This window comes from Crocodylus siamensis, chromosome 5 (assembly GCF_052110815.1).
Source record: "Crocodylus siamensis isolate JL-2025a chromosome 5, ASM5211081v1, whole genome shotgun sequence".
Taxonomy (NCBI): Eukaryota; Metazoa; Chordata; order Crocodylia; family Crocodylidae; genus Crocodylus; species Crocodylus siamensis.
In genome coordinates, this window is record NC_143399.1 from 170,052,718 (window position 1) to 170,066,069 (window position 13,352).

General features: G+C 40.2%; 1 protein-coding gene across 5 annotated transcripts in view; it reads right to left on the reverse strand.

Annotated features, from left to right (window-relative positions):
• The window catches only part of ANKIB1 (ankyrin repeat and IBR domain containing 1), a 145,453-nt gene that overhangs the window by 54,501 nt on the left and 77,600 nt on the right, over positions 1-13,352 (reverse strand). For all 5 annotated transcript variants that reach the window (XM_090047059.1, XM_090047060.1, XM_090047056.1 and 2 more), the window contains 2 exons: positions 8,774-9,074; positions 3,612-3,794 (listed from right to left, as the gene is read on the reverse strand). In XM_090047059.1, the coding sequence (XP_089903185.1) occupies positions 3,612-3,794; positions 8,774-9,074 (484 nt within the window). The remainder of the gene's footprint in view (positions 1-3,611; positions 3,795-8,773; positions 9,075-13,352) is intronic.

Genomic DNA, 13,352 nt, shown 5'->3' on the forward strand with positions numbered 1-13,352 from the left:
ACATGTTCATTTGGATCACAACTCTTTTATAGGTTAAGTTACTATAGTTTAAGGTTTTAACTGCCATGTGGTAAGAGTATACACACAAGCAGTTACCATGGATTAGCTAATGTAGACTACATCCATATCCCTTTTTAACCCTGGAAACTCATTTATCTGCCCATACCTATATATCCACAACCCACACCTATGTTAATTACACGAACCTATAACTTACTGAGCAGAGCTAGGAGTTGGTAATGGAAATGTTTTTTTCCATTTCAGGAAAACAGAAGGGATTTAAAACAAAAATCCTGACTCTAAACAGAAAGGCAATTCTTTGATTTTTTTTTGGAGACCAGCAAACATATGGCTTCAGTCCATCAAACACTGCATTCAGGTAAATTTAACATACTCTAATTTTGACCACATTCAGTATTTCAAACTGGGAAATGAAAATTTTTACAATCAGAAAATCTCAAAAAGAAATGTTTCAGCTTTTTTGAGCTACTTTTTACATATTTTTTTTTAACATGTCCTGAAAAATAGCCTGGCTTCACAGTTTTTCAGTGGGACATCTCACTGAAAAATTCCTGAGCAGTGCTTACAACCATGTTTCCCTGGCCCAAGTGCTGTGCATGCTACAACAGGCAAAGAAGAGCTGTTTATTCTTAAGGTCCTCCTGTCTCAGAGAAAAGTGATTATGGTATTCAATAAGCATGTCCCTTCTTAACTTCCTATCATCATTTCAGCAGAGTGCCTACAACACAAACCCAGAATTCCCGTTTTCATGAGTCCATCCAGTTTCTGTGCTGCATTCTTGATCCTGGAATGCTTAGAAAAGCAAATCATTTGAAGGAAGGATTTTATTTTGGGAATGTTTTGGCTAAATAACCCTAAAGCTTCAAGGCACAAATATACCCTGGTCTCTAATGGGGCATAACTATTTTCAAGACTATCTGTTCACGTCAATACATTTTATAACACTGAAGAGTAATTAGGGAAATATTTCAGCCCAAATGATCCCGTTTCCCCAAAGGCCTTTACCCTGGTCTTACTCCTAACAAACCATTTTCCGGCTAAGTGGACTCTACATGTACATAAGCATTTTGATCATGAAAAATTAGGCCAAAGAGAACTCTGATTAATTACCTTAAATTTACACTTGTCCTGGACCATGGTATGATGCAGCTATTCACACTTACAGGCTGGGCAGTGCTACACTTACTAGGCACCACGACCAAAAGAGATTTGGGGGTCATGACTGACCACAAGATGAACATGAGCCACCAATGTGATGCTGCAGCCAGCACAGCAAACAAAACTCTGGCTTGCATCTACTGATGCATCTCCAGCAAGACCCAGGATGTCATCCCCCCGCTGTACTCAGCCTTAGTAAGGCCACATCCATTTCTGGGCTCGGCAATTCAGAAAGGATGTAGAGAATCCTGAAAGAGTCCAGAGGAGAGCCACGCACAAGATCAGAGGGCAAGAGAACGGGCCTTACGAAGAGAGGCTGAGAGCCATGGGACTCTTCAGCCTGCAGAAGCGCAGGCTCAGGGGTGACTTGGTGGCAGCCTATAAGTCCAAAAGGGAGAATGTCTGTTTACCAGGGCACCCCAAGGGAAGACAAGGTCCAACGGTCATAAACTCCTGGAAGACCATTTTAGGCTACACAAAAGGAAAAACTTCTTTACTGTCTGAGTCCCCAGGGCCTAGAATAGACTCTCCCCAGAGATGGTGCAAGCACCTACTCTGGACACTTTCAAGAAACATTTGGATGCCTATCTTGCTGGGATCCTTTGACCCTAGCTGACTTTCTGCCCCCTTGGGGCTGGACCCAATGATCTTGCAAGGTCCCTTCAGCTCTAATGTCTATGAAATTTATTTCTAAGGCAGTCTGCCTAAATATACACATTTTTTAAACATATCCAAAAAAAGCATGTCATTTGGGGGCGCTGGTCATTTTGAGACCAAATTATCTCACATTTACTCCCAAAACTGGATTATACTTGGTTCTCAAATGATATAGCAAATTCTAAGTTGATCTGACTCAAACACTGAATTTTACAGCACTTAGAAAAAATGCCTTAACACAGTTAAGGTGTTCCTACCTTGCAGCTCTGCCTTCATTTAATTGTTTACTCTCTGCAGTGAGATAAGGAGCCTTATTAAAATAAGGCAATTTGAGAAGCAGAGGACTCTGTATAAATCTCTTGACCAAGTTACTCCAAGTTTGCACCAGTATCTCTTACCTAACATTTATACTTTCTGATTCTACTTGTACAGTTTAGAGCACTTTGGACTTTTCTTCATGGGGTCACTCAAGAAAGTTAAGAATAACCAACTAAATGTGTGAAATTAATGCTTACAAATGCAAACACATTAAATCCTGTATACATAACTCTTGGTGTCAAATCAGGATGGATTAGATCCTTAGCTAGATATCAGGAAGCGCTACTTCATGGTCAGGGCGGTTAGGATCTGGAACCAACTTCCAAGAGAAGTGGTGCTAGCTCCTACCCTGGGGGTTTTTAAGAGGCGGTTGGATGAACATCTTGCTGGGGTCGTTTGACCCCAGTATTATTTCCTGCCATGGCAGGGGGTCGGACTAGATGATCTACTCACGTCCCTTCTGACCCTAGGAACTATGAAACTATGGAATAACTGGTCAGAAAATTGGATTAAGCTAAAATGGAATAAGGCACTCTTTTTCTGGAATAAGACTGTCCACATATGTAATTATTTTGAGAAACAGCTATAATATTTTTTTTTACTCTTATCTTAACCGACTATCTTTCAATTGTAGTAAAATCTTAAGAGAACGATTAAATTCAATTAGGTTGAAGCAACTTTTTTTGAATGAGAGCACACACACATTTAAGGGCACTTTTAAAAGTGGACTTGAAATAACTTAAACACTTTGGCCTTGTGCCATCAGTTAAAACATAATGCCATGTAGACAAATCTTTAGGGATCAGACACACAATATACACCGGTGTGAACAAGGAGTGGACACACACCTGAAAATGCCTGAAACCTAAAACAACTGAAAAGAGCAATCTCTGTTGCTATCCTGTTTCAGTACACAATTTGGTTTGCAAAACCTGAAATAAATGTTAATACCTTTTGAAATGCTGCATGGTTTAGCTACTTCTTGGTAATATTCACTAATTGAGAGAGAGGGAGTTCCACTTCAGATTCTGATTTCCCCTATCCTTGGTTAGAATGCTATCATAGGAAATTTAACATTTTAAAAGTTGATCTTTCAGGGAGGCTGTATCCCCCAAGGTTCTGGCCAAAATAATCCAAAATTGTCATCACTAAATCTACTCCTGGCCTTGATGATGCACAGTTTCTTTGAAAACAATCGAGTTTATCTGTGTATGTAGAGCACTTGTAAATATTTTGAATAAAAGGTTCTTTCCAGCTTTAACAACAGAATTGCTACTACTCTTTCACAGTATTGTTAGGCACATGAGTAGTTCCACTGAAGTAAATAAATTTAGAGATGTGCCCAAAATTAAGCAAATGTGTTTTCTTAATTCAAGGCCTCTGTCATGAAGTACTTTCCACAATGAGACATTTATAAAACCATAAAGTATTTTTGTAATTCAAAAATTTTGCTTCACCTCTCTTTTGTCTAAAGCAGCATATTCAGCTTCAATGCTTTCAGCTTCAGGATCTCGTGAGAATACCATTCGAGATTCCAGGTTGAGGGCCAACTCTTTGTGGTGCTGCTTCTCTGCACAGTCACAGGGAGTATCTTTATTTTCATTTTCCGCAAACAAATCTCCACCATGTTTTACTAGAAGCTGAAAGTGAAAAAGCAAAGTAAAGAAGTATTAATTACTGATTCTAAATATGTTTAATAAATAGGAATCAAATATGTACTAATACGTAAAAGGTACAAAAAGCAGCTTGCAAAATTGCAAAGCGATTACAGAAAGTTTGTTTTTGTAAATGTTTAAATAAAATATTCCAATCTTGTCTGACAGCTGGATACAATGTTTGTCCTAGTTAGCCAGCTTTCTTGGAATTTATTTTTAAATTAGCAAGAAATCATGCTATTACCATTTGTAAATAATCCCAACACAGTTGCGAATTTACAAACTTAGCTTTTCAACAAGTGTCCATGTAACAAATCAAATTCCAACGAAAAATTGATCAACATCAAAATGATAAAATATTTTTAAAACATTAACACCTGAAGAACTCTGATATTTGTTTTGAGAATTCCAAGAATGCTAAGAACGATTCACTTTTACCCTGTCCTGCTCCACCCTAGTTTTAGCTCTCCCATCTGTCTATGCTCCTCGTTGCCATTCTTAAATAAGAACTGTGTTTTTTCCTTATAACCTTCCCTCCAAAAGCATCAGAAGATCCCACCAGCTCTCCAAAGCAGCAAGTCTTATACTTCCCAACTACATTATCTCCCCTATTAAACTACTTCAACATGGAACCAAACTTTTATACGTGACAAAAAATCCCAAACACTACTTGTCTTGAACATTTCCATGGACAGGTCAGATGAGAATAGTTACAATAATATGGAACAGCACAGGCCAGTGACTTTGGTAGCAGTAATAGCAATAGCATGCATGTGACAGAATAGAATATGACTTATAAATGTGTAATAACAGAATAGAAACTGATTTTTAAATGCTTAGTATCCCAGCCCCAAAATTACTATAAGCATGTCCCACTTTACATTCTTACCAGACGGTAATCACACAAATGACTGCTTGGGACTGCAAGGACAATGACTAAAAAAAAAAAAATCTTCTTTTAAATTATATTTTTGGTTCTCTTTAGCTGCTTTAAATTCAGACTAAACTAAACTGGTGCATCACTTGTGAACTGTTAAAACAGTAAGAACACACTAGAATCCGTAAGATGTCATTTTAAGTAAATTTGGGATAAATTTATTTTCTTTTCAATGCAATCCACCTCTTGTAGAAATAGTCTATAAAACTATTGTTCCCACACTTTGCCTCACTGCAAAGCAGCTAATGAAAATTATATAAAAGTAGGTTTTGGAAATCTTTTCAGTAGCTAACAACAGATGATAGTTTAAATAAAAGCATTAATTATTCCCAACATTGTCAATTTTATTCCATATCTCTTCTCTTTATTTTCTTATTTACTCTGCCATCTTTGCCTCTGCAGCATTCCGTTTCTAAGGTAAGAATTGTATGCTAACAGAAGAAACCCTAATGATCAGATTCCTCTATATTTGTATTACACACACTTAGTCCCGTCAATTATGCAGATAAAGGCACGATGGGATCTGATGTACTATCCACTCTTGCTGTGCCACATGACTGTAGATCAGATTCCATTGCACCTTACAGCTAGTGCAGGTGCACCACTAAGTAGCAAGCTACTATGGCTGGGAGCACATCAGATCAGCTGGTCGGGCTCCCAGCCACAGGGGTGCTTCTGGTCACATGTTCAATTACTGGTGCAAAAAGAACCAGCCATAAGATTATCATACATTTTTTTGTGAAATCATTTTGTGGCTTATTCCTCATTTTCCTGTGCCATGAATTGACTGAACGTGTGGCTGGGTCACAACTTAAGACCCGATTAACTGTTAATCAGATCTTAAGTGTAATGGGTGCCAGGTACCACACACACCCCTTTCCTATACCTAAAATGGTATTTCATGTTGAAAGAGACCATAGGTGTCCATTAGAAGCCAAACTGTTCCCAAGTGTACAAGCCACTTATAGTATGAGCTGAACTGCTTATGGGCATGCACTTATCGGTGAATGACAAACTACAAACAATAATCAAACCAAAAAATGACAAACTTTTTTTAAAAAAACAAATTTTTACTGCTCACAACTACAAAAAATTTCATTGGCGCATACATATATACACACACACACATACACACACATAAATAAATAAAACTAGAATGATCTAGTGAGAACACCGTGCCTATTTTCTACTGACCCATAATATCAGGCTGCTTATCTGACAAACTATGTGATGCAAATATTTGTCTGCTAACCATGATTGTGACTGAGATTTCAGGATCTTCACTTTTAAACCATATGTTCACACACAAAGGCAATACCAAAGACAGGTCTCATACCTACGGCAAACTGAATATATATTTTGTGGAAATAACACAATGAAGTTGATCGTTTTGTACACGGAGTACCATATGCAGTACCACACACGGGATATATTCAGAGTGAGCAGGTTTCTGTCTCTTCATATGTGAAACGTGGCTTTGAGAAGAACACATGCAAGATAATCTTTTTTTTAATGTGAAACTCAAGACACCACCTCAGTGATGAACTCTGCAGATTTCAGTTCTATTTGTCCTTACAAAATGAGGGACAGAAGTTCTGGTATGAGCGCTGAGAAGTATGCCCTGGGAATATGACCAAGATGATGCCTACCAGGAAAGCCATTTTAAGCATAAGATGGTTGATGGAGTATTCTGTGAGCGGTCTCCTGGAGCTTCAGAAGGATGACTTGACGTTTCATGCCAGAGCAGGCTTTGTAACCTATGGATACGTGTGCATTGGTTCTTTGGCCGATTGTCTTGTGCCCCTCCCTCCCATACCTCTCCTGAAAGGCTGCTAGACCAACACTCTAAGAAGTACTCTGTAAGCGTCAACGCCTAGGGCAGGGGTGGGCAATTATTTTGGGTGGAGAGCTGCTTAATGAGTTTTGGCAAGCCATCGAGGGCCACATGACAGACAGCCAGGGGTGAAACAGCTATGTTTCATTTTGATTTCGGATTGGTCGTTTTGGAGGTTATTCATTTTGGTTTTTTGGATCACTGTTCTGTTTTGATTTGGCCAAATCTGTTTCTGAGTTTCAATGCCGTTTTGGTGCCGATTCAGATCGGCTGAGGAGAGGCAGTCAAAGCTGGGCAGCTACAGGTTCTCCTGCAGCTCCTCTGGCTGCTCCTGCCTCTCTCCAGGTGTGGGGAGCCGCAGGAGAAGCCCCCATGGCTGCTCTGCCCAGCCCCAGCCTCCTGGCACTTTAAAATAAAGAAAAAAGCCCAGCACTCACTGGCTGCAACAGCGGTGATCAGGGCCTCTGAAGGCTCACGGCAGAGCCCCCCTGCACAGTGTGGGGAGTGGGGAGCTGGAGCTGTGGTGCTGAGCTCTGACAGGTGGAGCCACCCCAGCTGTCAGACAGCGCATAGCGCCGGCCAAGACACGCTGCACCCGCGTCATGGGGCAGCTGCCATGCGGGCGCCAGGGGTGGGGAGTCATCCCTGCTGCCCCCCACACTGCCCCACAGTACCCGGAGGCTGCCGAAATTTTGCACAGCCCTAGGGCTCAACCTCCAGGCTGTATGCAGAACCCAACCCACAGGGCTGTGGCATTCAACCAGTCCAGTTCCCCACAGATTCAAAAATTTGGAGATGGGGTCCTGTGTCCTGCACCTCCAGAAATGTAATATATCTCTTCAAATGTACCAAATGCCCTGATGGAAAATACGTAGGAGAGACCAAATAACAACTGCGCACCAGGATGAATGCACACCGGAAATCTATCAAAGACAGAAATACCCAATTACCTATGAGGACACATTTCTCACAAGAAAACCACTCTCTCCAATCTCTCAGTCCTGATCCTCAAAGGAAACTTACAAAACACTTCCCAGAGATGAACCTATGAACTCCTCTTCATCAAACTCCTGGATACTAAAAATCATGGACTAAATATAGACATTGGATTTATAACTTGCCTGACATCTGATTCCCCAAGTACCTCTCCACTATTCATCCCCCTTCTCTCCTCCTCACCCAACCTGTCTCTCACCCATTGACACCTTAATCTACATCTCCACTGACTACCTGTCTTGCATGCATACCAGCCCACCCTCTGGCTTCTTTACTTTTCATTCCATCCTGGAAGAGCACACACCAACTGCTGAAACGTCCTCAGCATGACAAAGGGTTTTTGAATCTGAAAGCTTGCTTAACATTTTTTTCCAGCTATTTAAGTTGGTCTAACAAAAGACAACAGATTCACCCAAAGAACCTTGTCTGCCTATGTCCTTAGACCAACACAGCTACAACCTACACCCCTGTAACGTAATAAATTTATCCTTTCACCTATGTTCTTCCCTAAGCAAGAGAAGTGGTAGTGATGGCTAAAATACAGGGTAGCATACGAGCAGCTGAAGCAGGCGAGTGCCCCTAATTGCCACTGTGATTTGCATGTCTCCCCTGCAACAGGGGGGGAACATTCCAAGGTTCAGGTAATGATGCATTAGTATATGGTAATGTCACCAGATACAGTTCTGGTGATGTTACAGATGCCAGTGAAAGGGTAAAGGTGGATCCTCAAAGGCAAACTTTAGTGCCAGAAGAGCTGCCTTGGTTGGAGTAAGATCATTAATGGGACTGCTCTCAGTGTCAATGTTATACCAATATCATGGTCTTCTTGGGTTTTCCACTGAGTGTGGGAGAAAAGGAGATGTAAATTAGGGATATGCCCTTCCCAGTGGCAAAGAGAGCTCACTGATGGCCTGGCACAGGGTAACCACATTTTGCTTACCCCACTTACTCACCATCCCCCAGATACACTGTTTGGTGCAGTGCTGCCCTGTCCAGCTCCTCTGCTGGGCAGAGGCACTGCAAGATTTGCCTTGCTGCTTCAAAGGCTCCCAGGAATGGAGAGTACCATTCTGTTCAACATAATATGGACATTTTCCTTATCTTTGTAACTCAAATTTTGTATTAAAATGTTACAGTTGTAGCAAGCACATATGTATTAACATAACTACAAGTCTGTACGCTGATATCAAGTTTTACCTCTACACAGGTTTTCATCCCTGAGGCAGCAGCATAGTGCAAAGGCGTATTTTTTTTGTTATCAACAGCATCAATGCCTGCTCTTTCATATTCTCCTTCATCAAGCTTTGCTCCTTTCCATTTTAGGATCATCTGCAGACAATCTGCTCTTCTGAAGTCATCTTCTGAGGGTCGTGTCAAGCGAGGATGGAGTGCCCCTTCGGCTATCATGATTTGAGGGCCCATACACAGTAAGTGCATAGATGTCTCATTGTGCACATTTCGTTTATTGGGGTTTCCATCTCGAACAAAAAGAAAAGTCCTATATGGAAAAATGAAAAGTGAAAATAATCAGTATATACTGTAGTTTACTCAGTAAGCTGAAGCAGCAAGGTTATTTTTCCTACTATTTTCTCCTCCAGTCAAAATGTTGTTTATCTATGTAAATGATGTTTATCTATGTAAATCGAATCTATTCATAGGTGTAAAAAACCAGATACTAGCTCAATCACTTGAAGTTTGCTGCTAAAATTTCTAAACAAAAATAAAAACATTATTCATTTCTTCTTTCTTTGTAACACTCTAAATTGCTTTAAAAAACCCTCTGAATTTTCCAAAGGCTTTAAATTACTTTGACCTTCCCTTTACTTGAGGAATGCCAATAGCACTATTTCCAGAACTTCTAAATCAGGGAGGAACAAAAATCTGGCCTGCCAACTAACTGTATCCAGCCCATGGCTAGACACTTGCCACGTGAATGGATCCAGCCAATAGGTGGGTGGCGACTCTGGCAGCTATGTGATGCTTGGCATCCAGGGCTGCTTCCAGCATGCTGGGTGTTCTCTCTCTCTCTCTCTGGCTGGGACTGTGACCAGTGTGGAAGCAGAAACATCAACCTGCAGCTGCCCAAACACAGCTAGCAGCTTCTAGGTTGGGGCTTCAGGTATAGGGCAAGGTGTGCTACAGCTGTGGTCAGGTTTAGGCTTCCATACTGGTCACAGCCTGTAGCTGTAACACATCCTGCACTTTCCCTGAGTGTCTGGAGCCCCAACCTGGAAGCTGCTGGCTGTGTTTGGGCAGCTGTGGATGTGGCCGGGTCTGGATGAGGGTGATGGATGAGGAAGAGGGTAGCACATGCTGAAGCTGGGGGTGGGTAGACTCCAACTGTGGAGGACGAGAAGGTACTAAAGCTGCAGGCAGGTTCAGGCTTCTGTGTTAGTTGCAGCCCTGGGAAAAAGGGATGGGGAGAGGGAGAGGTGTAGGCCTTGACAGGTCACCAAAACTCATTAAGTGGCCCACCAACCCAAATAATTGTCCACTCCTGTTCTAAATCCTGCTTGGAATGGTGACTATCTTAGTTCTCTCAATAGCATCTCTCTTGCAGGCAGAAATACTCCAAGCTCTTGTCCATTACTATTTGGAGTGAATAACTAACCAAGATCAGTCGCAAGCTAAACTCCTCAAACAGGCTGTCATGGACCTGCCAAACACCCATAAGTTGAGTACTTTACTTAAAATAAGTAACAAAATAAAAGTTCTTGTGCAATTAATATAACTAACAAATAAACCAAAAACCACATTTAGGATAAATTCTACATATTAAATAAAAAATTTGCACACCAAATAAATATCCCGACAGATAACTTATATTCATCTAGTCATTAACCTTAATAACATTCTATGTAATGGATGTAAAGCCAGAGCCTTTTAAAAATGACAGAATTTCTATCTTCTCCTCCATGGCCTGAAGTTGCATAATTTTACTTCAAACATTTTAAAATTAATTAAAATTTTCTTGCTAGCATTGCAAGTACTAAGGAAAGATCCTTTTATGGCTTTTCTTTTGTAATGCTATTCCTTACACTGGATGGATCAGGGAACATTACACTAGCCCGGTGGGTCCTAACCTGACTGGGCCACTAGGTTCTACTGAAATAACTCCATTTTATTCTTAAGGGAATGTGAGTTATTGGTAATTTGGTGACTCTTTTTGTATGGGAGTCACAAGGATCTGCAGTAGGGTTGTTAATTTAATGGGAAAGCAGGACAGTTATGGGTGACAGGGGAAGAAAAAAACTAAGCAAGAAGGATCACCTAGGACTGGGGTTGTCGACCAGGGGTATGCATACCCCTGGGAGTACTTGGGAAGGCACTAGAGGGTATGTGTGGATGGGCAGGGATGGAGAACTGCCACCAACCACCCCATCCTGCCACCTCCCAGGCGCAGAGCGAGGGCGGGGCAGGCGCAGCAGCGTACCTCTGTAGGCTGCACAGGCACCACCCAGCCAGTCAGACATGGGGGGAGGCAGGGAGCTTACACAGTGGCTGCCACCATCCACTACCCCACGATGCCACTGCTCTGTGTCCAGCTGTGTGCCACCCCCCTCTCATAGAAAAAGGTTGAAAACCCTTAACCTAGGAGCTAGACAGAAGATGGAATAACGAATGTGGACATCTAGAAGGTCCTTTGCAGAGATATTCTCCCAACTGTTCCTATAAGCTCAACCACATGCAAAAAAATAAATAAATAAGATAACATTTTTAAAAAAAATCAAGAACAACAACAACAAAAATCAACAAAACTCCCTGTCCACCCACCTTCAAGCTGCTCCTTCACTTATTAATGGGTTCTTTCTTCAAACTACTTTACATCTTACAAGAAACAGAAGAACCCAGAACAATATCTAATCATTTATATTCCTATTTTCTTAATTGAAAATGTGCTCTGGAATCCTCATTGATAGGTAAGCTATTGATAGGGACATCACTGTCTGACAGAAAAAAATACTCGCTGCTATAAGCAAAATGAAGTTTGATAGAAAATATTGACTGTTTATTTTTTTTTAAATGCCCACTGCTTGTGTTAGTGCTGCCTGTTTTCCATCTATGAACAGATGACTTATTTTATACTATCTGCATTTTTTTTTCTAATTTTTACCACAGTCCTTTGAAAGCAAACAGGTCTGCCCTCAGTGTTTTCATGGGAGGCAGCCTTATTACATTCTTCTAACCAATCTAACGCGACAGACAGAAATTATGAAATTATAAGACTTAAAGTAAAATAATTGTCTCATAGCTCCCTACAGTCATTTTCTAATGAGTCTAAACTGACCCTAGAATATTTGCTGCACAAGGTTCAACTAGAAAACCTTTATACCCTGAAATAAACAACATGAACCAAGACCAAATGGAAAACTGAAGCACATACAGTCGCAAGAATCTTGTAATTCACAGAATATATGTATTAATTAACTATGACAGCAGGGCTTTATAAAATAGATCGATCATCCATAAAGTAGCAGTTAGACAGGGTGTAAGAAATAATGGAAAGATTTGAGAGTAAAGACATTTAAATGTGATATCGTGACCTTTTAGCATTCAGGCTTTTCATAAAATATACTCCAGGTTTTAATGAAGAGCTAACTGCTATACTAAGGCTAATTATGGAAATATTTAATTATATTTACCAACTTAATAGAAATGTTCAATGATCAGTTAGAACATCTTTGATAGTAAGTAGCTAGCTAAATGTTCTAGTCCATCCTCTTCCTTGTTTCTTGTATATGCCCCCTCAGGTGTGGTATCAGGACTGTGTCTTTACTTCTCCTGGGATAAAATTTTACAATTCTCACATATTTTGACCAGGGCCTGGATTACTGTATTCTATGCATCAACTATATTCACACAATAGCTTTAAATGTTTTCAGTACATATAGTTTTTCCTCTTTGGAAATCTATGATCAGTGGTAAAAGTGTGATCAGACAGCCTTTTAAAACTGTAATATTGTTTATTTTAATAGAAACAAAGTATTCAGAGACAAAGGATATTAAAACAAATGGTCCTATGCATAAGCCTATTTTACATACAAGTTACAACTCCTGACGGTACCCCAAGCAGACCTGATGCTGTTAGACATTCTAGCAGATGTTGTGTATTAATCTGCTTCCCATTTAATATGAACTTCTTGTATTCCTTCCTACTTGCTGAGATAGTAAAAATGTCAGTAACCTGATTAATACACAGTTGACAAAATATTCTATTCTGTCCCCTTTAGTTCATAGGTAGTCATGAAGTAATGGACCAGAAACGAAACCTAAAGAATGTGAAAATGAAAAACATAACAGTGTAGTTGGGTAAAAATAATTAATTGGCTTGAATTTGGGCTTGTTACGACTCATAAGTGGCAACATATGTGACTTAATAGGACCTTTACACCAAATGTCATAACATGTATTTTTATGTAAGGCATTTTCAGAAGACTTAATTCTATGGAAAGTGCTTGGAGACTAGTGATGGATTTGATTACATTAAAATTAGACAAAATAGAGACCAGCCCTAATCTTGTCCATCCAGGTTCTCAAGAGATGTAATTTTATTAATTCTTAAAATCCGACTCCCTAATCTTCTTTTACAATATGTTGGTATCATTCTCTTTTCTGTTAATTCCTTATCCCTACTTCTTTTTCTACCTACCCTACTATAACTGCATCCTCATTTCAACTACTGCTACACTAACTTTAAGCTGCAATAAGAAAAGAAAAACTCTTAAGAAAGGTGTTCACCCCAATTCTTTTATTCAGCAGTCTTCCTGAGGTCTTG